Consider the following 26,687-nt stretch of genomic DNA (forward strand, 5'->3'; position numbering starts at 1 on the left):
AACACTACACCCAGTTAGTTCCTGAGTGGAGAAAATTCCCCAACCCAGTGTAATGTCCCCACAGCAAAAATACCCTCTACCACACACCAATTAATCATTTTCAATCAAACCATCCATATTCATTCACTTTGGAAAAGTGATCTGATCTGATTTTCTCGTAATATATGCAGCGACTGTTCGTCGACGCCAAAGTATTTTACAGTGTGTTTATTCTTTGAAATAACAGAGATGCATATATGCATTCTCCATGGTTGTTAGAGTGGTAACTAGGACAGCTTCTGGAGTATCTGTTGAGGGACTGATGTGTTTCTGAGAGAAACATATTCTGCTTTTCTTCTCGCAAAAGCGAGGCAATCAACATTTGTGCCGCTAGCGGTCTGTTTTGAAGAGAAAGAGATTGTAAAAGGAAAATAATTAAGGCGTGGAATCACCGGAGATCTGGACATGTAATGGAGATGGATTTAATACATGATTTCCTCCATAAATAAGGTTTGTGACTTTTTTGTTCTGGAGTGAATGAACGAATGAGTTTTTTCTGAATCATTTGTTGATCACATTGGCACTGTAATTAGTGGGGAAGTTTCAGCTGTGTCGAAGAGAGCGTGCAATCACTGAGTTTGTGTTAAATCGTCCAAAAAGGCTTCGTACACATCTGGAATTCGCAATCTTTCGTAAAAGGAACAAATTGTCCAAACGATTGATTCTCCCAACTGACTGCCGGTTTAACAGTAATAATAAATGTAAAGATCTCTTACAGCAAGCCAGCCGCTGATTACCACGATGAAGGACTCCACCAAAGATTTTATTTGGCTGAATCCTATATCATGTAATGAAATATTATATTAAAAACTATACATAGATAAAGGAGATAAAGAGAGAGAGCAAATGAAAAATAGAGATAATACTAATACTCCTCCATTGGTTTAATTTTTCACCTGTCTTATCACGGATCAGCCAAGAACTGGGAGGGCCTTATTTTACTGTATAGACTTAGGTGTGAAGGTGAATGGATCTTAAAGACAACAGATACACATCTATACAGACAAGACATTACACAAAAATAGCGGCTAGCTGCATTGATAATCTATTCTGAGATTAAAGAGACGGCAACTTATTATCCGAACATTTAAAAATGTTAAACCAGCCGGGAATTGAACCCTGGCCCCTTGGCGCAGCATTCCATCGTGCTGACCACTCAGCTATCGAGGCGAACAAGGTCTTGACTGTCACTGATCTACATTAACACACTGCCATCCAGCGACACCACAGTGGTGTCGTGTGCATGGTATCGCTCAGTGGTCAGCAACAGCATTTTAGTATCCTTTGCATTCTGTTGGTATTTTGTTTAGGTGAAAGTAAGTTGCACACATCAACAAGTCTTTTGTTTTTATAAATACTTGTGCTTATTCATCATGGCAGACTAAAGAGATGATATGATTACTTACGATGAATGTGCGGATACCTTGTCTGATGTTTTGGAGAACTTGGCCAGTTGGGTAGAAGACACTGGATATCGAAAAAAATGAAAGTGAAGCAGAATCGTCGGAACATAGTGAAATATGTCCAAGAACAATTCAGTGAATGCTATGGTTGCTAACTGATTCGGATTAATCAGATGCAGAAGACAGTGGATCTCCAGGTCCAAACATATTTCCCAAAGAGCATTGAGGATATCGATGTATTAAATATTGGGAACGATCTATTTGAATCTGTTAGCAACAAAACCACCCAGTACTAAAGTCGAAAGTGCAGCAGAAGAAAACTGGATAAAAAAAATTACCAACTTTGTCGATGTTACAGAACCCGAACTTAGAAAATGGTTTTATCTCGCTATCCTTATGGGAACAAATGTCTGCTTGTGTCTGTGTATATGCGGATGGATATGTGTGTGTGTGCGCGCGCGAGTGTATACCTGTCCTTTTTTCCCCCTAAGGTAGGTCTTTCCGCTCCCGGGATTGGAATGACTCCTTACCCTCTCCCTTAAAACCCAAATCCTTCTGTCTTTCCCTCTCCTTCCCTCTTTCCTGATGAGGCAACCGTTGGTTGCGAAAACAAATTTTTTATTTATTTACATATGTATACTTCGAAATTTCAAGAAAGAAGGGGAATAGGGTTAAGAACTAATGAAGAGATTAGTGACTTAACAATTTATAATCTCCTGATAATGTCAAGTGCCAGCAACAAGCCAAGTAATCTGAATTAGCATTGCTGGCACCAAGCGAATCACTTTGTATGAGACATGCGGATGGCAAAGTGTTAATAATATGCTGGAAAACATCAGAAGCTCTACCAGGCTATCCATCAATAATGCCATTATATATGGGAAAGCTGCAATGCCTGCCACTGATTTATATTAATAACATGATGGAAAACATCAGAAGCTCTATTAGGGCTACCCATCAACAATGCTGTAATATACAGAAAATCTTCAGTGCCATACAACTGTCAAAAATTATAGGCAGACCTGCAGAGGACTGAAGAATGGTGCAGGGACTGGCAGTTGACCATAAATGTAAATAAAAGTAACAGAGAGCCATCACTATTTGATTACACCGTTAATACATTGGAGTAAAAATCCAGAAAAAACCTTCAGTGGAATCACCACAAAAAATAAATACAAAAATCAGAGCCAGGCTGAGATTCACTGGAAGAACCTTAAGGAATGTAATTCATCAAGAGAGAAGTGATTTACCAACTAATTACCTGACTGATTACTGCTCATTAATCTGGAGTTGTTACCCAGTTTTATTAACATAAGAAATACAGAAGATCCAAAGAACAGTGGTGCATTCACTTCGTGATGGGGTCCTTTAGGGAGAGCTCTACGTAGATGCTCAATCTCCAGTGGCGGATGCTACAAGAGAAGTAATGTGCACTACAGAGAGGTTTCCCGTTGAAAGCCCGAGAGTGTACATTCCACGAAGACAGAAAACGTATCAGTTCCTCCCACACACATCTCGTGAAATGGACATAAAGGTAAAATGTTATTAGAGCACATAAAGAGACTTTGCACTATACTCTTTCCCCAATTTTTATGATCTAGTCCCAAAAGATCTTAATCTCGAACAACCTCTAAAATTTTCTTGATACCTTTATCTGTTTGCAACACGCAGAAGTTCAAAGTTACCATACTTCTAAACATAAAATCTCATATAAGGCGAAATTTAGATAATAAATAACTGCAGTAAATTGCTCAAATTTTAACAGTATACTCTCTATGCATTTACCTGGAATAGCCATCTACCCATTTTCAAAAATCTTTATCTGTTATCAAGAAATACCCCAAAAACTCAGTAACAGATTCCAAGACAGCTATGCAAAGAAAATGGCTGTAATTTTTACAGTATAAGCCATATTCCTAAGATCTCCATCTCAAACAGCCTTCAAACTTAGCTTCATATCTTTATCCATTTCAAAGATATATAAGTTTCTAGTTATGTTACTTGTACACACAAAACACACATTTAAACTTTAGTGTGAAATGTAAAATTATTTTTGTATTATTTCAATTTCACGTAAGTAAACTGTCTAAATTTTACTGACCAATATGTTTCATATGAGTTACATTCCCTGTTGCAGCAGGAAAAAAAAGGAACCGGTGGAATATTGCTCCCATCAGAGTATAAAAATGAAAATATGTTCCTGTTTTTTAAAAGACTGTACCTTCCTCACTATTTTAAAAATTTTGGTGTGTGAACATATTCATACTTTTTTATGCTGAGAGAGAAAAAGACAGTGGCAGTGGCAAATAGATGGAAAAGTAGTAAATACTGGAAGGAAGAAGACATTGGTTGTGTCACAGAAAGAGTGACTGAAACTGAAACAGTGGCAGTGTAAGACAAAGACAGTGACACAGGGTAGTGGAACAAGCTGACAGTGAGAGAACAGTGCTAGGAAAAGGGTGAAGAATATGGTGCCAGGGGGAAGGAATAGATAAAGAGATGGTGGAAATGGGTGAGAGCCTGTGGTAATTAGAGAGAGAGAGAGAGAGTAAATGGCAATGAGAAAGAAAGAGAGAGCGACAGTTCACATGGCTCTGAGCACTATGGGACTTAAATTCTGAGGTCATCAGTCCCCTTCAACTTATAACTACTTAAACCTAACTAACCTAAGGACATCACACACATCCATGCCAGAGGCAGGATTCGAACCTGCGACCGTAGCGGTCATGCGGTTCCAGACTATAGGGCCTAGAACCACTTGGCCACTCTGGCTGGTGAGAGTGACAGTAAGAAGAGACAGCAGCAGTAAGGAAGGACTGAGATATTAGCAGTAACAGAGAGCACGAGGCAGATAGTGTCAGTGAGAACAGATTATTGTTGTAGTTGTAGTTGTAGTAGTAGTAGTAGTAGTAGTAGTAGTAGTAGTACAGAAAAGAGGGACTGTGGCTGTTACACAGGAGGCAATGACAGGGAGACGCAAATAGATAATGAGGAGGAGGAGACTAGTGTTTAATGTCCTGTCGACAACGAGGTCAGTAGAGATGGAGCGCAAGCTCGAGTTAGGGAAGCACGGGGAAGGAAATCGGCCATGCCCTTTCAAAGGAACCATCCCGGCATTTGCCTGAAAGGATTTAGGGAAATCACGGAAAACCTAAATCAGGATGGCCGGAGGCGGGATTGAACCGTCATCCTCCCGAATGTGAGTCCAGTGTGCTAACACAAATAGATAATGACAATGTTACGTACATTGAAGGTGGAGGGGGGTGGAGGACAGGAAAGGAATGAGAAGGAATTACTACTGCCAACTGCATTGGGACATTGCAGAATCTGTGGCACTGAGCAAAAATGTGTGCCAGACCGAGATTCAAACCCAGGATCTCTTGCTTACTAGGCAGTTATGTTAATCAATGTGGCATCCACACAAAGTGTTTATCGCGATTGTGTAGACTATATCAGCATGCCTCTCGCCAGGCCTACATTCCCACCTAGCACCGCCTACCCACAGTTCTCACCCGTGTCCTCCATGCTCACTACTTTTGAGATTCCCACAGGTGGTCGAACATTGTTGTTCATCCATGTTGCAAGTGGTGGATTCACTGCCCATCAAGATGAATAGAATTAATTATATGAACATGTGGTGTCTGTTCTTTCTGGCATGTCTCCTGTGGTAATCTCAAAAAAGCATGCATAGAAGAAACGAACGGGAACTGCAGATAGGTGGCACTAGGTGGCAATGTGGGTCAGCTGAGAGGTGTAACAAGATAGTCTGTGCAATTGTGATAAACACTTGTCTGGATAGCACAGTGGTTAACGTAACTGCCCAGTAAGCAGGAGAGATTCCGGGTTCTGTTCTTTAGGACATGACCAAAAGAATAGACACCAAACTATCATCTAATGACAGTGAGTTGGGCAGAATGAGTGAGTGAGTGAGAAAGGATGGGTATGTGCAACTTATCACAATGGACTAGTGAGTGAGAGTGAGTTACAGTTAGGGAAGCTAGCAGGAGTTAGAGGTGAGTTGTATATTAAAAAGAGTGTGATTATTTTTGCGTGCCAAAGTTTTTGTGCCAATTTTTAAACATTGTGAGAAAGGTAGAATGAGGAAGCTGGTGTTCTACTTTTCGCTCAGAGTCCTTTAAATGAACAGGAACATACTTGTACTTTTTGTGCTCCAATAGTAGCATTTTTTTTGCTGGTATATGTCTACAGCATAATACACTCCTGGAAATTGAAATAAGAACACCGTGAATTCATTGTCCCAGGAAGGGGAAACTTTATTGACACATTCCTGGGGTCAGATACATCACATGATCACACTGACAGAACCACAGGCACATAGACACAGGCAACAGAGCATGCACAATGTCGGCACTAGTACAGTGTATATCCACCTTTCGCAGCAATGCAGGCTGCTATTCTCCCATGGAGACGATCGTAGAGATGCTGGATGTAGTCCTGTGGAACGGCTTGCCATGCCATTTCCACCTGGCGCCTCAGTTGGACCAGCGTTCGTGCTGGACGTGCAGACCGCGTGAGACGACGCTTCATCCAGTCCCAAACATGCTCAATGGGGGACAGATCCAGAGATCTTGCTGGCCAGGGTAGTTGACTTACACCTTCTAGAGCACGTTGGGTGGCATGGGATACATGCGGACGTGCATTGTCCTGTTGGAACAGCAAGTTCCCTTGCCGATCTAGGAATGGTAGAACGATGGGTTCGATGACGGTTTGGATGTACCGTGCACTATTCAGTGTCCCCTCGACGATCACCAGTGGTGTACGGCCAGTGTAGGAGATCCCCACACCATGATGCCGGGTGTTGGCCCTGTGTGCCTCGGTCGTATGCAGTCCTGATTGTGGCGCTCACCTGCACGGCGCCAAACACGCATACGACCATCATTGGCACCAAGGCAGAAGCGACTCTCATCGCTGAAGACGACACGTCTCCATTCGTCCCTCCATTCACGCCTGTCGCGACACCACTGGAGGCGGGCTGCACGATGTTGGGGCGTGAGCGGAAGACGGCCTAACGGTGTGCGGGACCGTAGCCCAGCTTCATGGAGACGGTTGTGAATGGTCCTCGCCGATACCCCAGGAGCAACAGTGTCCCTAATTTGCTGGGAAGTGGCGGTGCGGTCCCCTACGGCACTGCGTAGGATCCTACGGTCTTGGCGTGCATCCGTGCGTCGCTGCGGTCCGGTCCCAGGTCGACGGGCACGTGCACCTTCCGCTGACCACTGGCGACAACATCGATGTACTGTGGAGACCTCACGCCCCACGTGTTGAGCGATTCGGCGGTACGTCCACTCGGCCTCCCGCATGCCCACTATACGCCCTCGCTCAAAGTCCGTCAACTGCACATACGGTTCACGTCCACGCTGTCGCGGCATGCTACCAGTGTTAAAGACTGCGATGGAGCTCCGTATGCCACGGCAAACTGGCTGACACTGACGGCGGCGGTGCACAAATGCTGCGCAGCTAGCGCCATTCGACGGTCAACACCGCGGTTCCTGGTGTGTCCGCTGTGCCGTGCGTGTGATCATTGCTTGTACAGCCCTCTCGCAGTGTCCGGAGCAAGTATGGTGGGTCTGACACACCGGTGTCAATGTGTTCTTTTTTCCATTTCCAGGAGTGTAAAATCAATCCAAGTGTAATTCCACCAGCTCGTGAGAGCCCATTGGAAGCAACATCAGCCTACAGAGAAACAGAGCTACCATAACAATCACAACTGCAGAGCAGCAGCCATGAGGATTTGGCTGCCCCATCCTCCCCTTCCCAGAGAGCCTTATTTGATCACCATCCTCTCACTACAAGCATTCATGCTTGAGCATGCTATGCCTGAACACAGGATGCTCAAATGAGTATGAAGGAGGAATATTCTCCATTCTGTGAACCTCTCAATGATGTTTACGTAGCGGTATTGTGGTACTAACATTTGCTTTCATTTGCCACAGATCAAGAGCTGCCAAGCGCAAGTTATTCCAACATAGATGTTTCTGTACATGTAGATAAATCTCCTGTTAATGATGATGAAAATGACATTTGAACCATGCAATTGAAGGTGGTGGTACATGATGGTACCCAATAATGTATAAAATCTTTCACTATACACCCCTAAATAATTTTGATAGTCACCTGGGTAATTGTCCAACAGCTCTTAATCAACAGAGAATGACTGACTATACCTCTCCTCCTCTGGAGCTGAGCTTAAGGCTCAAATCAGATCATTCATTGATTTTGTGATGATCTCAACTACATATATTATGTACTGTGTTATTCAGTGAAAAACAATAGGGTACTCCTGTAAAGGCCATGAGTGAACTATATTCAGGAACCATTAAAAGCCCTTTTACAAAGCAAATAAGCAGTTAATTGGCAGACAATTACAGACCCAAGGTTATGTCAGCTGCTTTTCTCATTGAGTGGGATTTCATGTCCTGAAATGTTGGAAATAGTAAATGTAAAACTAAATTAAAGCTAGAGCTCTTATCCACCTGGAGATTATTTGGAACACTGCAATACTCTACTGGATGTGGTAAGCTGTTGTCTTCATCCCAGTTATGAGCTGACTGACCCAGCCAGTTGTAAGGGGACCTACAGTGCCAGAACATAACTGTTAGTTTATGGAATCATGGTTTGTGACATGTGATTAGAAAAAGGCAAAGGTTATTTCAGACTGTAAGAAGAGTTGCAGGAAATACATACAGAACTAAAGACCTATCTAGCTGTTGTCAAAACCTTGTAGAATGATTTTGTGTAGTTATTTGATGGCTCTTTCTCAAACCAAACAGTTCCTCAGCAAGAATAAAAATATATACCACAACCACAGACTCAATGAAACTTTGTTTGCTCTGTTCACTCTAGCGCTGACTCAATGCAGTCAACCATTATGATGTAGTTATACTGGTGTGTGTGGTGTGGAAGAGGCAGGGGGCATACTGTGTAGTTCTGAAAATGGACTTGTTTGAAAGTTACCAAAGTTCTCAGTCTTCTCTATGTGCCTTTCAATGATTCAGTGCTTCTACTATTCAGTGAGTTGTTACCTTGCTCCGTAAATAAATATAAATAATACTATATACTACGACTGAATGATTGATGTGGATGGGAACAAAGGAGCCACCATTATTATAGGTAAGCAAAACAAATGCTCTCTTTCCTAATGAAGAAGTGACAAAAAGCCAGTGTCTATGGAAAGATCTTATGAAAATTAAAGTTGCCATAGCTGCATAGTTGTGTGTTCCCAACAATTATTCAGAGCACAATGGCAATAAAAATATATTAACAAATATAAAGCGCTTAATGGCAATAGGCTTTGAGAGGTTTGTTCCCATTGAGATCATGTTGTTTCATTTCTTACACACATTACAACTCTATTCTCTTTCCTTCTGCCCTTATTCCACACAAGTGTACATCTGTACTGCTGTTGAATAAAAACAGTTTTCCAGACCCAAAATGTGTTTCATACACTGCTTTCAGTTCATTACAAACACTTCACTAAGGATCTAACAAAGTTAATACTTCGAAATTAATCAATGTAACAACAACTGCTTCAAGTAAAACATTACCTGGGGCCCAATGATGAGTTGAACAAAGATTTTTGATTTTTATGGAGAGTCCCCTTAAGCATTGGATACACAAAGGTCTGACACATTAAAGGAGGCATGCTTGGATGGCCGAAATCATTAAGGCAACTGGTGATGACAGCAGCCTGTCTCGAGTCCTGGACACAGCACCAGTTTTCACGCACTGCTTTGTATGAATATCAACATGGTATCTCAGTATTTTTACTTGTGTTTTTATACAGATATATATGGAATTTTATGAATATAAATCTATATGCTAAAACTATTTCACCAGCTCAAAGACAACACTTAAATCCATACTGTATTTTGCCCCCTATTCCTCATTTTCCACTAAGAGCTTACTTTGTTATTGTGAGTGTCTTGTTTATATTTTCTGCACCAAAAATCTAGGTGCTAATGTGAGGAGACACACTCATTGAAACTTCCTGGCAGATTAAAACTGTGTGCTGGACCGAGACTCAAACTTGGGACCTCTTTGCCTTTCATGGGCAAGTGTGAGGACGGGGCATGATTTGGGCTTGGGTAGCTCAGATGGTAGAGTACTTGTCTGCAAAAGGCAAAGGTCCCAAGTTTGAGTCTTGGTCCAGCACACAGTTTTAATCTGCCAGGAAGTTTTATATTAGCACACACTCCACTGCAGAGTGAAAATCTCATTCTAGACACACACATTGGTTATCCATCCAATCACATTCACCACAACTCAGTCATACTGTAACAGAGCTCAATTCCATAGTCACATAAATTCTAGAATTACCTCTTGATTCGCCGTCTCCTCCCAATCTTCTTTTAAATTAACACTGGTTGGGTAGACTTGGATCTGTGGTAACAGTAAAATAAATGTAATGAGTATATTCAAGCAGTCATGACTTCCACATATTTGATAAAGCTGCAACTTATTTTAAGTCAAAATATGGTACTTAAGAATTAATCACCAATTCTGACCAGTGCACTTCCCTGAGATAGAAATTCACAGTGACAAAGTCCCTAAGGTGTATTTCAATGAACAAACAAAAATTTATATGAATGATTAATGACAACATACATAAAAATTTATAAAGGTCTTGCAGTCCAGCCTTCTATCTATGCCAGTATTTTCAAACATATTTTTCAATTTCATGATCTTTACATGTAAATAATAGTATTGCAGTCAAATCGAAGAATACAACCAGAATTTTAAATACTAAATCAACATCACTCATATGAAATGGAAAGGCACAGTCATAACCTTAACCCTTGAACAAGTGTGCTGTTTTTCATAACACAAGTGGGTGCGCTGTGTGCTTTGTACACAGGTAAAGAATAGCTGTCTTTATGTAACCAAGGTAAACATGTATGAGCAAAATATGGTTTAATATTAGTTCAATTCAACAACAATGAAATATACAGGGCTATTACAAATGATTGAAGCGATTTCATAAATTCACTGTAGCTCCATTCATTGACATATGGTCACGACACACTACAGATACGTAGAAAAACTCAAAGTTTTGTTCGGCTGAAACCACACTTCAAGTTTCTACCGCCAGAGCGCTCGAAAGCGCAGTGAGACAAAATGGCGACAGGAGCCGAGAAAGGGTATGTCGTGCTTGAAATGCACTCACATCAGTCAGTCATAACAGCGCAACGACACTTCAGGACGAAGTTCAACAAAGATCCACCAACTGCTAACTCCATTCGGCGATGGTATGCACAGTTTAAAGCATCTGGATGCCTCTGGAAGGGGAAATCAATGGGTCGGCCTGCAGTGAGCAAAGAAACGGTTGAACACGTGCGGACAAGTTTCACGCGTAGCCCGCGGAAGTAGACGAATAAAGCAAGCAGGGAGCTAAACGTACCACAGCCAACGGTTTGGAAAATCTTACAGAAAAGGCTAAAGCAGAAGCCTTACCGTTTACAATTGCTACAAGCCCTGACACCCGATGACAAAGTCAAATGCTTTGAATTTTCGGCACGGTCGCAACAGCTCGTGGAAGAGGATGCGTTCAGTGCGAAACTTGTTTTCAGTGATGAAGCAACATTTTTTCTTAATGGTGAAGTGAACAGACACAATGTGCGAATCTGAGCGGTAGAGAATCCTCAAGCATTCATGCAGCAAATTCGCAATTTACCAAAAGTTAACGTGTTTTGTGCAATCTCACGGTTTAAAGTTTACGGCCCCTTTTTCTTCTGCGAAAAAAAGTTACAGGACACGTGTATCTGGACATGCTGGAAAATTGGCTCATGCCACAACTGGAGACCGACAGCGCCGACTTCATCTTTCAACAGGATGGTGCTCCACCGCACTTCCATCATGATGTTCGGCATTTCTTAAACAGGAGATTGGAAAAGCGATGGATCGGTCATGGTGGAGATCATGATCAGCAATTCATGTCATGGCCTCCACGCTCTCCCGACTTAACCCCATGCGATTTTTTTCTGTGGGGTTATGTGAAAGATTCAGTGTTTAAACCTCCTCTACCAAGAAACGTGCCAGAACTGCGAGTTCGCATCAATGATGCTTTCGAACTCATTGATGGGGACATGCTGCGCCGAGTGTGGGAGGAACTTGATTATCGGCATGATGTCTGCCGAATCACTAAAGGGGCACATATCGAACATTTGTGGATGCCTAAAAATTTTTTTTGAGTTTTTGTATGTGTGTGCAAAGCATTGTGAAAATATCTCAAATAATAAAGTTATTGTAGAGCTGTGAAATCGCTTCAATCATTTGTAATAACCCTGTAGTTACATAATATGATCTAAAGCACTGTTTAATTGTACAATAAGGACAGAAACTTTTATTATATCACTCTCTTGCCCCAGACAGGTGTCACCACACAGTAATGACCCACTCAAACCATTAAATAGTGCAGCTGCATCACAGCCAATGGCTTATTCAATCATTAATATCTCTTAGACAAGTCTCACATTTACATATTGTGCTCCTAGCTCATAATACGAGTCATTTTCTTGCACGGATTGTAATTTTTTCTTGCCTAGCCCCCTGTTTATTTTATATTACTGCGGCTCACTTGAACATATGACAACAATTTATTACCATGTTAGCTGAAGCAATAACGAAAGAATAGGTATGGGCTCACAATTTTGAAACGGCAACAGAATGATGCAAAACAATTTCATTGTGGTTGATACAAAGGTAAATACCAAATTCAACATTTTACAAATTCCACAACTCTTACAAGGTAACTTTGGTTTTCTGTCAACCAGTCATATACCTTTGTTTGAAATATTTAAATGGTATGTATTAAGTAGGGAGAGAACCTTAATTAACTTCACTTTGTAGAATTTTCTTGTTCTTGCAGCCAATACTTTGAGATGTAAATGTCTGTCTTATTTCTGGCAGCCCATTTGTGACTTGCTGCTCGTCTGTCAACACATTTTTTATTGTTGAACCAGACAAAACCTAGTATATGAGAGAGACAGTGCTCCATACGACCCACTGACACATAAGTGGTGGTGGTAATTTTGGCTGTGGGGTGCTCAACAGCACGCTCATCAGTGCCCGATGGAAAGTCAGCATGTCATTTTTGTGTGGAGGAGGGGATGGAGATGAAGCCATATGCCGAGTAGTTTATAATATATTAAAGTCCGCCCCCCCCCCTCCCCTCTCCAGTACTCTAGGGATGAGGCTTGACAGCTCATACAATTACAGAAGCTGTGTAACACTTGTGTCCGTATCAGTGAGGATGGAGGGCAAATCTTGAGCCAAACTGAGGGCTGTCCTAATGTCAGTATACAAGACACACACAGCCAAATTTTATTGAGCGGAAAGTTGGACATCATAAATGTCACAGAGTGGTGGCTCCTCCTGCTGGAGCAGGAAACCAGGGCTATATCTTACGTGCAGTCTGGCGAGCAGCACTTTCTTCTATTGGCATGAAATCCACCATGCCTGTGTGGTAAATTTGAGTGACCGCAATTTGTTTTCTGCCATCTCCAGTCATTCAGTTTCCCACTGATGCATAATTCATCTGTCAGATAATGATATAATGGCATGCACGGGACATGCATCTTTGGCTGCTTTGCTGGCTGTCATTTCCCTGTACCCTGATGCATCCAAGTACCCAGCAAAATGTCACCTCCTTGCCACAGTGTTGGAGCCACTGTAAGAAGTCATAATGCGCTGAATCAACTGCTCTATGGAATACATTTGATGGACCGCCAGTAGAGCACTGAGTAAGTCAGAGCAAATGAGAACTCTTGGACGCAATACCTGCAAATCTGCTCAGGTGCCGCCACAACGCCATCCAACTTCACATCATAATTGGCAAGTTGTTCCAGAAGATGTACTTTGTAAACTGTACCAGTGAAAACAGCTGAACAACCAAGATCACTCATCTGCTGGGATCCATCTGTATACATAATAATAAAACTGTGGGCTGTACTTAAAATTGAAGCAAACAGAATTGTAAAAATGTAAGCTGGAGTACTAGTTTTCTTCTACTGTGTCAAGCTTAAAATCACTTTGGGCCCCTTAAGACACCAAAGTGGCAGTTTGTTCCACCCCCGGCTGTTTGAGGTCTGATACATCCACATATCTCAGACATTCAGTTGCATGCATCCCAAATGGCTTGGTGACATGGAGCAAATCCTTTAACAACCTCTCAAAGTTGGGGTGGATGCTGCACCATATGCTGATGACTGAGACAACGCTATTATTTTGGGGGCCTGTTGAGCCAAAGTAGGTACTGCCAAATCCTGGGTAGTGGTTGACCAGCATCTGCACACAGACTTTGAAGTGGTCAGGTCCAATAGGCTCTAGATGATATCCGAATGCCCTCATGGTGGATGCATTAAACATTTTGAGATAGGACATATGGGCTAATCCCTAAGCCATGCTGTTGTAATCTTACCATGATCTAACAAATGCCCTGTACAAATGCAGGAGGCAGACTTGTCAACTACCCACACCTTTCCGCTAATGCATTTTAAAATATTCAATGACCTGAAGACCTCCGAAATCCAGTCTTTCAGGTGCACCAGCCACATTAGAAACAAACAGTAGACCCAAAATCCATGCAGTATCCTTAAAATGTAAAATATTGTTCCACATTGTCAGCTCTCATTGGCTAAAACTTCAACAAGCGTGTTTAAAAGTGACATGTGTAGTCTTATTTGGTAACCCATTTTCTTAGCCCAAGCTCTCAGCCTCCTCCTGGTCAACTGCAGTTGCCTTGCTGTCATTATAAGATCAGAGGAAGAGTACAAGATTGTGAAGTCATCCACGAACAAAAAGCTCCTGGCTGAAGGAGATGCCACTGACAGGGATTGCAAGTAATGTGACACTGAGTACACTGCCTTGGGGACTTCATTCTCCTAAACATAGCAATAAGACAACAAATCTCCAATTCGATATTGAAAGCACCTGTCCTTGAAAATGGATTGGATAAGATGTGGCAGACATCCACGCAGTTCCCACTCACAAACTTGGCAAAGGATGTTGTACCTTCAAGTGGTGATGTATGCTTTGTGGTCCAAATACACACCAGCCAAGTGGTTTCAACATAGGAAGAATTGCATTGCCATCTCCAGTACAATTAAGTTCTCAAAGGCAGAACAGTAGCACCAGAAACTGTTCTAGGACCAGCATACATGACCTCTGGATTCCTGTAATCTGATGAGATGGTGGTTAATCATGCATTCAAGAGTTTCACCCATACAACTGGTAAAGATCACACATCAATACATGTAACAATCAGTATGATCCTTGCCTGATTTCCGTAAAGGAAATGATATTGACTTCTAAGTTGGGGGACCTGTTTGTCAAAACAGATTAGATTGAAATGAGATTAGAGTTTGTGTTTGTCTTCAGGGCACAGAGGACAGAGCATGGCATAATGAATCTGATCTAGTCCTGGAGCAGTGCCTCTGGCCACAGATGGAGTTGATTCCAATTCCCACATGGGGAATGAAAGCTTGTACACCTCTCCATTACATGACAAGTGGAGCCTCCTCATCACCACAGTCTTACCAAGTGCTTGAAAAGCAGGAGTTTGTCTGGATGACACAGCGACTGAAAAAAAGTTCAGCTAAGCTCTGAGCCATCTCTTTTGGCGCATCCATCAAGACCCAATTTTTCAAAAAGATTCATAAACTGCCCTTGCCTGAAAAGTGCCTTGTTGAGTCCTAAACTCGAGCAGTGGACATGGACAAATTAATGGAAGTTGCGAATTCCTCCCAGGAGTTCACCTTCCATTCTGTTATCACTTGTCTCACTTGTGCTTTTGCAAATCTGAAGGCAGATAGGTTTTTGGTGATCAGTTGGTATCTGAATCTTTACAAAGCTGTGTACCTGGCTCTGACAGCCTTGTGACATTCGTCATACCATTGAGGGACAGCTTGTTGTCTGATGTGATTGCTAGACAGGGGACTGAAATTTGCAGCACCTTGTTGGATCTCACAGATTATGTGGTCCACAACCTCCTGTACACAATCCTGTTGTTTTGAGATGACCTGCTGACTGCAGCATGGCCTACCTGCCATTTGAATCATCCATCTTCGTGCTTCTCCTGTCGACTACCACCCAAGTCGGCAGTCGAATCAACACCACAAAGTGCTCACTGAAAAGCAATTCTGTGCCCACTTCCCAGTAAACTGAGTCTGCAATACCTGGGAAGCAAAAAATAAAGGTCAATGGCTGAATGTGACCCTGCAGATAAGGAAAAGTGTACCATCTGATCAGAGTTCAAAAGGCAGATATCCTCTAAATGGGCAAGATGCTCAATAATTCAACTCCTGAATGAGATTTATACTCTGCAGCGGAGTGTGCGCTGATATGAAACTTCCTGGCAGATTAAAACTGTGTGCCAGACCAAGACTCGAACTCGGGACCTTTGCCTTTCACGGGCAAGTGCTCTACCATCTGAGCTACCGAAGCACGACTCACGCCCGGTCCTCACAGCTTTACTTCTGCCAATATCTTGTCTCCTACCTTCCAAACTTTACAGAAGCTCTCCTGCTAACCTTGCAGAACTAGCACTCCTGAAAGAAAAGAAGTTTCATATCAGCGCACACTCCGCTGCAGAGTGAAAATCTCATTCTGGAAACATCCCCCAGGCTGTGGCTAAGCCATGTCTCCACAGTATCCTTTCTTTCAGGAGTGCTAGTTCTGCAAGGTTAGCAGGAGAGCTTCTGTAAAGTTTGGAAGGTAGGAGACGAGATACTGGCAGAAGTAAAGCTGTGAGGACCGGGCGTGAGTCGTGCTTCGGTAGCTCAGATGGTAGAGCACTTGCCCGCGAAAGGCAAAGGTCCCGAGTTCGAGTCTCGGTCGGGCACACAGTTTTAATCTGCCAGGAAGTTTCAATTCAACTCCTCTAAAAAGAGGAAGTCAAACCACATAGAACATTGCATGCGCTGAAATCACCCATGTGGGTGAATGGGTGGGGCTGTCCCTGGAAGAGGTCTGTCAGTGTACCTGCATGAAACAGATCATGAGGTGAAAGCTACAAGGCAAACACTATGATTTTAACCAATGAGAGAGATTCCACTGAAACTGGTTTTATGCCTGTCATAAGAAGGACAGAGGAGGGGTGTCATCTGACATGAATGAAAACAGCCACAACGCCCTTAGCCCTGTCTCCAGTAATATCACCCTTCCTGTACAGGTGGTAGCGCCTTAATATAGTGTATCAGTAACTTCAAAATGATTTTTTTGTAAGCAAGTTCAGAATGATCTCCTGTGCCAAAACCTGTAATTCAACATATATTTTAATTTAACACAAATGGCAGTAACTTTCTTCACTAAAATAACTGGTTTCTTCTTGTGACAAAACTTAGTTGCAAAATATAGCTTTCCTTTTTAATAAAACAAAACAGGTTTTTTAAGAAAAGACTTTACAGATGGTCCACTTGTTCAATGCAAACACTTTACACAAAATTACTTGAAAGAGGACTAAGAAGGCTGGTGGCTCCGAAGGGGTTCGAAATCGTTTGAATAGTTTAAAACACCAAAAACATTATTTACAAGCCAGAGTTTTAAATCAGAAAAAAGGTTCTTAAAGGTAGAATGCATGCATCAATTACAGTACTTCTCAAACTTACAGCCTTCCACAGTCATAGACCCACTTATTTGTCCTGGTCAGGAAGAAACACATTAGGTGTAGCCCAGCTGCTTTGGAAAAAAAAGCTCCTTCTATAACATGCCAAACCTACTATTAGAACATAGCTCGTTTTACACCAACTGTGAAGGCAGTCAAGCTTTGCATGTGTAGTCAATAAGCTCAAAGTTATTAAAGCAAATTACAATGCTTTAAAGCATGTAAAACGTTTTCTTTGCAACTTTAACCATTAAAAGTAGGAGGCTTATTGAAATAATCTAGCACTCTGCAAAGCAGTAAAAATTACATCTTTAGAATTACATAAAAAATGGCATCGCATAATTTTAGCTCCTTGTGCACACAGTTGAGCAGAGGTTAACAGTATGCAATCAAGTGCAGCAAGAAAACCCTTTATCAGCATTTTGGTTGACCCACAATTAAGACTACACATGCTGCTATTCAATACAACATTCTTCAAACAAAATAGCAGGCTTTACCAAAGTTGCACTTATAGAACCTGCCAAGCATTGGGATTTAAACAGATATTACTCCAGCAAAAGTTCCCCAACCCAAGCTCTATATAGTGCAAAGAATTTACACAGCTTTTGTTAAGTTAGACTCAGTAAATTATGCAATAGACGCAGGTAGTACTTGTCAGCACAATGGCACCTATGGGGTGAGAAACACCCACACACAAATGTGACAGCACACTTGAGGTACCACAGCTCAACACAAAAGTTGTAAAGGGACACCCAGCAGTTAACCATACAAGAATGATCCTGGATGGGAAAACAGCTTGCCAACCAGATTTAACACAGCTGCAGAGGGCAGTAGTAGAAGTCTTGTCATGGTGATAGGATGCAGACAGTTGTATTTAGGCCTCTGCATGGCTGCACTGTCCTCCAGATGTAGCCAAGGACCAGTTCCACTATTAATGTGAAGTCTCGCATCACATCATTCATTCAAAAGCATTACTACAGTAATGGGAGCAAGTTCTGCTATTAGTGCGAAGTCTCACATCATATTGTTCACTCACAAGCATTACTACAGTAATGGGGCAAAACAAAACTCTGGGCTCATATGGCCCACCACCGACCACCGCACAACTAGTACTGCTACAACAACTGATGAGGTCACTGCCCTCTCTTGGTAACCAACGAAACTTCAACCGTGTCTTGCTGCTACGACAACTCCCTTCAAATCGTTCTCATGTGCCTAAATATGGGATCACAGCCAATCTTACTGCTGCAAAGTGCAGAAAAAAAACAATACACTAATCATTTCAGTGATAAGTGATGGCTCAACCTTCCCTTCTTAAAGCAAAAGTACGGATGGGTGCCAGAATCTCCTTTGCCTAAGGCCCTATGGTCACTGTGTACCTGCTCCACCATCAACTGGTTCAGGTGCATGTGATTTCTTCACCCTGTCTTGGTACCACAGAAAAACTGTTACCACATTTTGCAGGACCTTATGTGCTGGTTAAGAGGCTTTTACCAGGTGCTGAGCACAGCTGGTGACCCAGCACATACGGTCCTGCAAAATGTGGTAACAGTTTTTATGTGGTACCTTGACTGCCTTGACTTTGCGCCCAAAAGTTTCTGAAGAACACTTCACTGTCTATCTTATTGAATGCTGCCTGGCTATGCTTGTTATATCAGTCTTTCTCCTGATGATGTACCGCTTGATGTTGTTCCTAGCTGCCTCCCACTTTATCTCTGACGCATCTACTTGCTCCAGCAACAAATCATTCAATCACCATAAACTGGCCAATCGAGAGTTCAGTGAGAAGAACATTAATTTGATGGGAGTGGTCTCATGAGTTTAGTGGTGGGTGGGGTTAAAGGCAAAGGATAGCCAATTGAGGGGCAAATACCATTGTTTCTGTGAGACTAAATGACAAGCGATGAGGGCGGACTTCAGGTTCTGGTTCATCCTTTCTGCGAAAGACGATTGCAGATAATCAGGTGGTGTAGCAGCCTGCATTAGCCTGCGATTGAAGCAGGACTGCCTATATTCTTTGGACTTAAATGCAGGCACATTATTGCTCACCACTCCTGCTGCCAACAAACTGAAATTCCACTATACGGGGAAACGCCATGTACGATTCCCATTTTCAAGAAGGGGGATCGAAGTCACACTAGCTGATACAGTAGCATTAATGCGAACTGCACAGCAAGCTGCCTATCTGGCAAAATTCTGTATGTCAAAATACGGCAGAATGTTGGCCATCATACTGACCGATGATAATGTAAAAATCATATACTTTCGACTTTAACCCAAGACAAATGATCCAACAGGTCTAAAATAAAGCACCACAACACAGATTTCAGCTAATTTAATGACATCCCATTTGGTGGCTTTAACAACTTTCAATCAAGCTGTCAACATTCAAACTAACCTAGATCTTAGGCTATATTTCACATCAATCTGTGATAATTTTCATTCCAAATAATAATAATAATAATAATAATATAAAATTGAAATAAATAATCGGTTCTGTGTCATTTTGAGCATGCGATGTCACATTCCAAAGCAAAGCCCTGTATCAGTACATTCTACCACCCTACCACTGAGTTTAATAATCTTGAGTGTATTTAGTTACTTTCTTACATTTTCTTACGGAGCTGGTTTAGGACTACAGTTGTGATACTGCTGGTCAAATTAATACTAAGTTTATCACTAAGTTTGTACTAACTATAATTAAGCATTTTTACAAATATTAAAATGCAAATGGAACAATTTGACCCACGACAGATCGGAAAGGAAACAGAACTGGTCAACACAGATTGTTCAGAAGTAACAAGTTTGTTTATATTTTCAGATGAAGATAATCTAAAACTCACAATACTGTATTGTTGTAGAGCCCACTGATAATGCCTTAGAACAGGAAAATTCGAAACGCGTATGGGCTAAATATAGTAACTAGCAGCAGGAAAAGGCAGTTTTATTTACAAAACAAGTGTTCAGAAGTAGTTTGAGTGGTTAGCTAAGTTCCCTCAGGCATCGCTGACTAATGGCAACCTGTGAATCTGTTTACCTACTATACCTGACCACCTTCCAAATGGTAGCCCTTAGTCAGGTTTGAAGTTACAAAGAAATGTATCCAATAATTTACACCAACAACTGCTTCAGTTTTATATAAGACTTGTGCAATTTTACAGACATTATTTATGACAATGTGAAGTTAATGTAGGAGTCGGCTATGAACAAACATGCCAATATTCAATATGTAGCCTCACGGCTTTTGTCACAAATTTGCTGCCAACACAGACATTCATTCTGCACCCATTCATTCTGCACCTATCAGACTGCATAACTAATAATTAACATCTAATAAAATTTATCTACAACTGAACTTTTAGTGCTGCTGGTCTTAATGAGGCCTCATTTATACATTCAAAGACAGATAAAATGTAGACTATTACAAAATTTTCTTCTAACAACAGTCACAGTAGTAAAAGTATCTTAAAATTCATTTTCAAACCAATTATTTGAAATCAGTAAATGGGATTACTAGAGACTGGGATATCATCCATCTGCTTTGATCAATGACATCATCACCATGCCAAAAACCCCAGTTTCAAGCATATCCAATATGGCAACTAAAACAACAATCAAAACACCTGCAAAAATACAAATACCATGCAAACCAATGCACTGACTGACTGGTATTCCAATCTCCAGTTCACCTATATAGTTCAACCCTAACCCTAAATACCAATAAATCTTAGCCACAACAACAAAACGTGGTATCCCACTCTCCAGTTCACCTACATAGCTCAAGCCTTGAGTGAAAGTGCACTTATGGTGTCAGCGGCTTTTCCATTGCTTGTTGCTGCTGGTAACTGTATGCACAGTAAATTATGGAAAGTGAACATGACTAACAATGAGTCACATAGGACAAGATAGTGGAACCCATGAGAAAATAAAAAAAAAAACATCATAAGTGAATCAATGGTTTTTAATTAAATTATGGGAGGAGGCAAGTGACAACTTTTTTAATGAAATGATAGGAGAAGGTAGGCCGACCAATATTTTTAATTAAATCATGGAAGGTAGGTGGATCAATGTTTATTAACAACTGAGTCGAACATTTAATATTTTAATAAACACTGATCCACCTACCTTCTCCCATGATTTAATTAAAAATTTTGATCTGCTTGCTCAATGGTTACGCATGCACCTAAGAATACAGTTTAAATTTTACGACATTCCGTTTTGTATGACAATATTCTGCACAATATACTCCACTATGCCATGATTTCATAGACTCTACATCATGATGACAAAAGCATACTAAATGACACAGTAACATACCTCCCAAACACATCGTTGTCACATAATTAAACCACCAGATCATGCCCCCTCTTCATACTCCACACCCTATTTCATTTCCACTCCATATCAAACACACCGAAGATCAACATCACACAATACATCACAAAACAGCACAACTATGTCACAAGCCATTTCAGACTGGTGGTATCCTAAAACCTAATACACATCTAAATTAATAAATAAAACACAATTCCTTTTCCATACTATATAGGTAATATTATTATGCAGTACCTGCACCTGTACTATCTTTAAATTTACTTATATTGCTAATATTCATCATAGAATCATCTTCATTCTTATCAAAAATTAAATCTCTCCCCCTTTCTATGCGTAGTTTGGCACTCACCAAATTTTAACACAGTGTTGTAAAATGTCATATTTAACATCAACAGATTACTGTTTCTTTCTTTAAAAAACAAAAAAAAACAAAAACAAAAAAAACCATTAGGCTGAATTACTCTCAGTTCCATCAACCCAATATGAATTATATTTATTCCCACAATATACTGCATGATATACAAGGTCACTTACCATAGAGCCTGGTTCAGTACATATCTCATCTGTTCCCTCTTTTTTTGTCCAAATCTTTTTCTTGTTGACCATGACTACAGTTTCTGTCCCTGTAAAACAATGAATCAGATACAATCAGTTATACTCAATTTTCAGTCCACTACTGCCTACAGAAAATTAGTCACTACACAGAAAGTAACTTTTAACACTGGGCAAGGATACAGATTCAAATTTCAAGAGCTGAGTTACAACTTTCGGGTTTCAAAGGGTCAGAACCAGGGTTGCCACAAGTTTCCCCAAGTAATATTCCCTGATTTTCAGACAAGTTTTGGTATTTTTCCATGATAAATTTTGGTATCTGAAGAGTAAGTAAGGATATGACTTGACAAAAAATATAAATGACTTTTGTATTTCTCCCCCGTGTGAGCAAAAATCTTAAGCACTAATATCAACATCTTTTGTAATGAACTGTTTGAGATGGTCTATATCATTAAGACCACTTTTGTTATTATATTTTCAACAAAACAAAACACATTTGGTGAAAAGAACATGCATTTCCTTGGAGTTGCAAGACAGATCTCAGAAATAACCTCATAAAAATGTGTGTCTCAAAAGAAGTACATAAAGTGAGGAAGAGTTGTGTAAACCAACACTATATGTGACTGCCTGCTATGTTCGTTATTGTCAGTTATCACCCACCTATTATTTTAGAGGTATTGTGTGATTTTTCTTTCAAGAAATATATGAGTACATAGCACACAAACCACCAAAGACTGCAACAATTTTCTTCTTACTACTGTCCATACTTCCTAATATAGAAACTACTTTCAAGGTGCCAAAATGTACTAGAATAAATAAAATGTCTATACAATGCTGTACTGTGCAATGTACTTGTTGTCAGACAGTCACAATTCCTGTAATCCACTGCCTGTTGCCTCAGGCCTACCGAGGAGCATCGCAGTCCCAGGTCCATAGACAAACCAAGAAAATCCCCTGCAGTATGTTTCACACAAACAGACCTGGCTGTGGGTAGATCGATGAGACTATATCAGATAGGCAGGTTTTGCAGATTAATGGGAAATGCTGGGGTTCATATAGGCAGAAATGGCCTGTGGTTTGCCCGCCTTGGAAGTCCACTTGTGTGACCAGCTATTCACATGTCACACACACCATGTTGATGAAATAAGACTGCAGTGATCAATCCCTGCAACAGATAACTTGTGCAAATACTATGAGAGTCAGCACTAATGAGGATAGGTAGCAACTCACCATAAAGATGATCGCTGAGCCGCAGACAGGCACATAGAAAAGACAACTACACTCTCACAACAAAATTTTCGGCCACTGCCTTTGTCAGAAAATAGGAGCAAACATACAATCACACAAACACTGAAACATAACTCGTGCACACTTGACCGCCACCTCCGGCCACTGCCCAACAGTCTCTGAGAATCAGATCCAAACAAAGCATTCCTCGTGCCTCCCTGCCTCTCATCAGCAGCTTCTATGCTAGTGGCAAGAAGTAGTGTCAGGAATGACTAAAAGCTGAAGGGAGTGGCAGAGAGAGAGGAGAAGCACTAGGAATGAGGAGTAGGGAAGCGGCACCCAGCCAGGATGATGCTGACATCAGCAAACAAACCATTTTATCTACTGAGATAGAAACAAGGTTTTTAGTGTTGGTTTCTCTCTCTCTCTTTTTTCCAAACTTCCCTGATATTTCCCTGACATGTTTGAAATTAAGTGATTTCCAGAACTTGTGGCACCCCTGAGAACACACAATTTCAAAATATTATAACATCAGAATCATATGCAGTGCAAACAAGTGCACTGGCTTAAGGTACACTGTCCTATTGTAAGCACCGTAGAAAACGTAATTTATTTCTTCTGCATGAATTCTAACTACTGAATTATGATGAAGCAATACAGCATAGTGAATTTACAAAAAAATACCATTTACTATAGTCACACTCAATTTTATATATGAACAAGAAATGTTAAAATGGAGTTTAGGGTAATTTCTTAGATGAAGGCCTGTGTGTGTTTCTCACTGTTAAGTGTCCGCAAGCTCCATTAATGCCATGCCTGTGGCTTTATTTTGACACTATCTTACTGTATACCATAATCCCACAGGTGTATAATCATGTGTTTATTAACACTCAATAAAAATAGAACAGAATTTGTACTGATCATCAACCAAAGTGAAATCAAAACCCACATTTCACTCTGTATTTTATTCATTCAATTATTTCATTCTGGGCTGGCACGCACAAAATTAGAATCAAATGCCAAAGACTGTTCACCAGAAAGCAAAACACACTTTTTTAGATTACTTTAATGTGCATTTTTAATACAGCTTCTCCTCTGAGGCTTCCCTCGTTCAGATTAATAGTTGTATACTCAATTTAGAGCAACTGCTGTCATCTGGTAGTCAGCATCCATTTACTAAAGAATGCTGCATACTATAGTCCTCACATCATGCAATGGAACAATTAATTCTTGATGATCACTGACATTTAATACTCATTGCCTTACAAAACCTAGTGAAACTGCCAACATTCTGTTTGGCTCTGATATCAATTCCTGGACCAATTACCCTTTCTTTAAAAACGTTCGAAAACCTGTTCTATTATCCTTACACAAAACTATGCTGGAGCACGCACATTATTACACATGATTTAGGGATCTGTGGAGCAGTACACACTAGATGAACGCCCTAAGCATTCTAAACAGCTACGGTACTTTCTTTGATCCGAACCATTCCTGAATTGACAAAATAACCGCAGGCACTTGAATCTGAAGTACTGGGCCATATGATACAACAGCTCATAATACGAACTTGTCCCTTAGCAAACATTTTTACATCATTTGGATACTATATAGATTGTTTCTTTTGCGATTCAACAACGAGACATGTAATAATTTTATGGGACAGGGTGAAAATGACAAGCACTTTCCTAGAAGCAATAGACCTATATTCACGTCGACCTGGTATTTTTCACATCTGCCCAATGTCCGTACACATATGTGCCAAATTCTTGTATGAAAATCAGTCATGTCATAATTCACCTAATCATTGAAAATAAGTAGGTTCTTGCGATAAACATAACCTGAAGCATTCACATGTTGTCTGAGAATATCGTCAAACTTGCTTAAGGTGATCTAATCACAGATGTTTAGATACAGAATAAAATCACTTTCAAGTTTACGCGGTAAATAACAGTAAATTAGTACAATACTATATTGGTATACTCACCACAGAATCAAAAGATATTTGCTGGTTCCGTGAGTTCAAATCAACAATAATAATAATACTAATGGAGCATCAGCTTTTTTCCAGACTAAATGTTCGTGTTTGCATCATCCTAGTTTACAAAACCCAGTTGCTTATTTATCATCTGGACGCCGAAATTACACTGTTTCACAAATCACAACATGGCTTCTGCTTGGGTTTAGCATTATGCTCAAAGACAATAAACTTTGGAAGACTAACCCAATAAAGGCTGCTTTTGTTTCAAGGGAATGTGCTCTCTTCGTTTTCTGACTATTTATAAATGCTTTACTTGTATTTCTTTAAAATTTGACATCTGTTTCCTAATATGATTTTTAAGTTAGAATATAATAAATTATTTCACATTAAACTGCGGGGTAGGGGGTGGGGGCTACATGGCTAGTATTCTCCACAGTAAAAATTTTTTGTAATTTAGTAGATTTTTGTTGTGTTATCGTTTCAAATGATACGCTGGCGACTGCATGATTAAGGCTTCTTTTAATTATATTTGGTGTAGTCATAGTGCCTGTAGTAATTCCACAATTATTTACTGTATTTCAAATCTCTCTTTACAAATCCTAAAAAAGGCCTGCGCACTTTACCGTGCACGTTTTGTTTTAACGGCCCTCACACGTTCTCTACTATTGTGTCAACACGTTGTCCGAAAGTATGACGCCAAGAACGGTACAATATTGCAGCGCAATATTTCTACCTGGGACGCGTCAGATAGACCTCTGTCGTCATAGCGAACACAATGGCCCTCGACGACGTGCATGTGTGCTGTGTCTAAGTTGCTTACTTTGCAAAAGACATGCAGAAGGTATGCAGAACGGATCAAACAAGCCTGAGGAGCTTTCTGTGAGCGTTTCGCTGCACCAGGAACTTTTTCATATGAGCATGTGTTTGTAAGCCATAACAGCAACTAATTGCAAATTGAACATATGAATTATATAATTTATCGCGTTCATATGTTGTTTTCTATGTATTTCCATACTCTGGCAACTTTTGCAGCGAAACAAAACAATATTATTGTTTGAAATATTACATGATCTTATGTTCTGACAATAACAACTGTTGCACGAGAAATCAATCTACTTGCTCACTGGGCACTTGACCTGATCTTGTTTGTCAGTTCACAGGACTGCCACAAGTAAAATAAATAGTTTTGCTTGCTGTCATAACGCCATGCTCTTAATTTTCATCTGCTGTTGGGTGGAATAAAGTATATCAATTAATAAAATGCTCCAGGTTATTATGATGTACTCTTGACAGCATTCTCACGACCTTATGCGGGCCAATTGGACTCCTATATCAAGAATTGGGCACATTATATCGGTAAATTAAACGACATAATGGTCCAGTCGAAGGAAACATTAATTAGTTTTGATGTAGTATCGCTATGTACTATGGTTCCGAACAATAGCTTCCTGATATTGCAGAACTGTTTAAATATTGCCTCACGACCTTGTGTTTCAAATGGAACGATGAATTCTATTAATATATGGGTGAT

The 26,687-nt window shown here is 40.6% G+C and overlaps 1 protein-coding gene across 4 annotated transcripts in view; it reads right to left on the minus strand.

Moving 5' to 3' along the window:
- LOC126108564 (zinc finger protein 93-like) overlaps positions 1–25,351 on the minus strand; it is a 73,227-nt gene extending 47,876 nt beyond the window's left edge. For 2 of the 4 annotated variants that reach the window (XM_049913851.1, XM_049913850.1), the window contains exons 1-4: positions 25,163–25,351; positions 21,931–22,019; positions 15,502–15,634; positions 9,780–9,842 (exon numbers count right to left, since the gene is read on the minus strand). Coding sequence is in view for 1 of the 4 variants with exons in the window: in XM_049913849.1 (XP_049769806.1) it covers positions 9,780–9,842; positions 21,931–22,002 (135 nt within the window). In the remaining 3 variants the exon portion in view is untranslated. Of the gene's footprint in view, positions 1–9,779; positions 9,843–15,501; positions 15,635–21,930; positions 22,020–25,162 lie in introns of those variants that run through there. The other 2 variants (XM_049913849.1, XM_049913852.1) reach the window with 2 other exon arrangements.
- Between the last annotated feature and the right edge of the window lie 1,336 nt (positions 25,352–26,687).

Source organism: Schistocerca cancellata, chromosome 11 (genome assembly GCF_023864275.1).
Source record: "Schistocerca cancellata isolate TAMUIC-IGC-003103 chromosome 11, iqSchCanc2.1, whole genome shotgun sequence".
Taxonomy (NCBI): domain Eukaryota; kingdom Metazoa; phylum Arthropoda; class Insecta; order Orthoptera; family Acrididae; genus Schistocerca; species Schistocerca cancellata.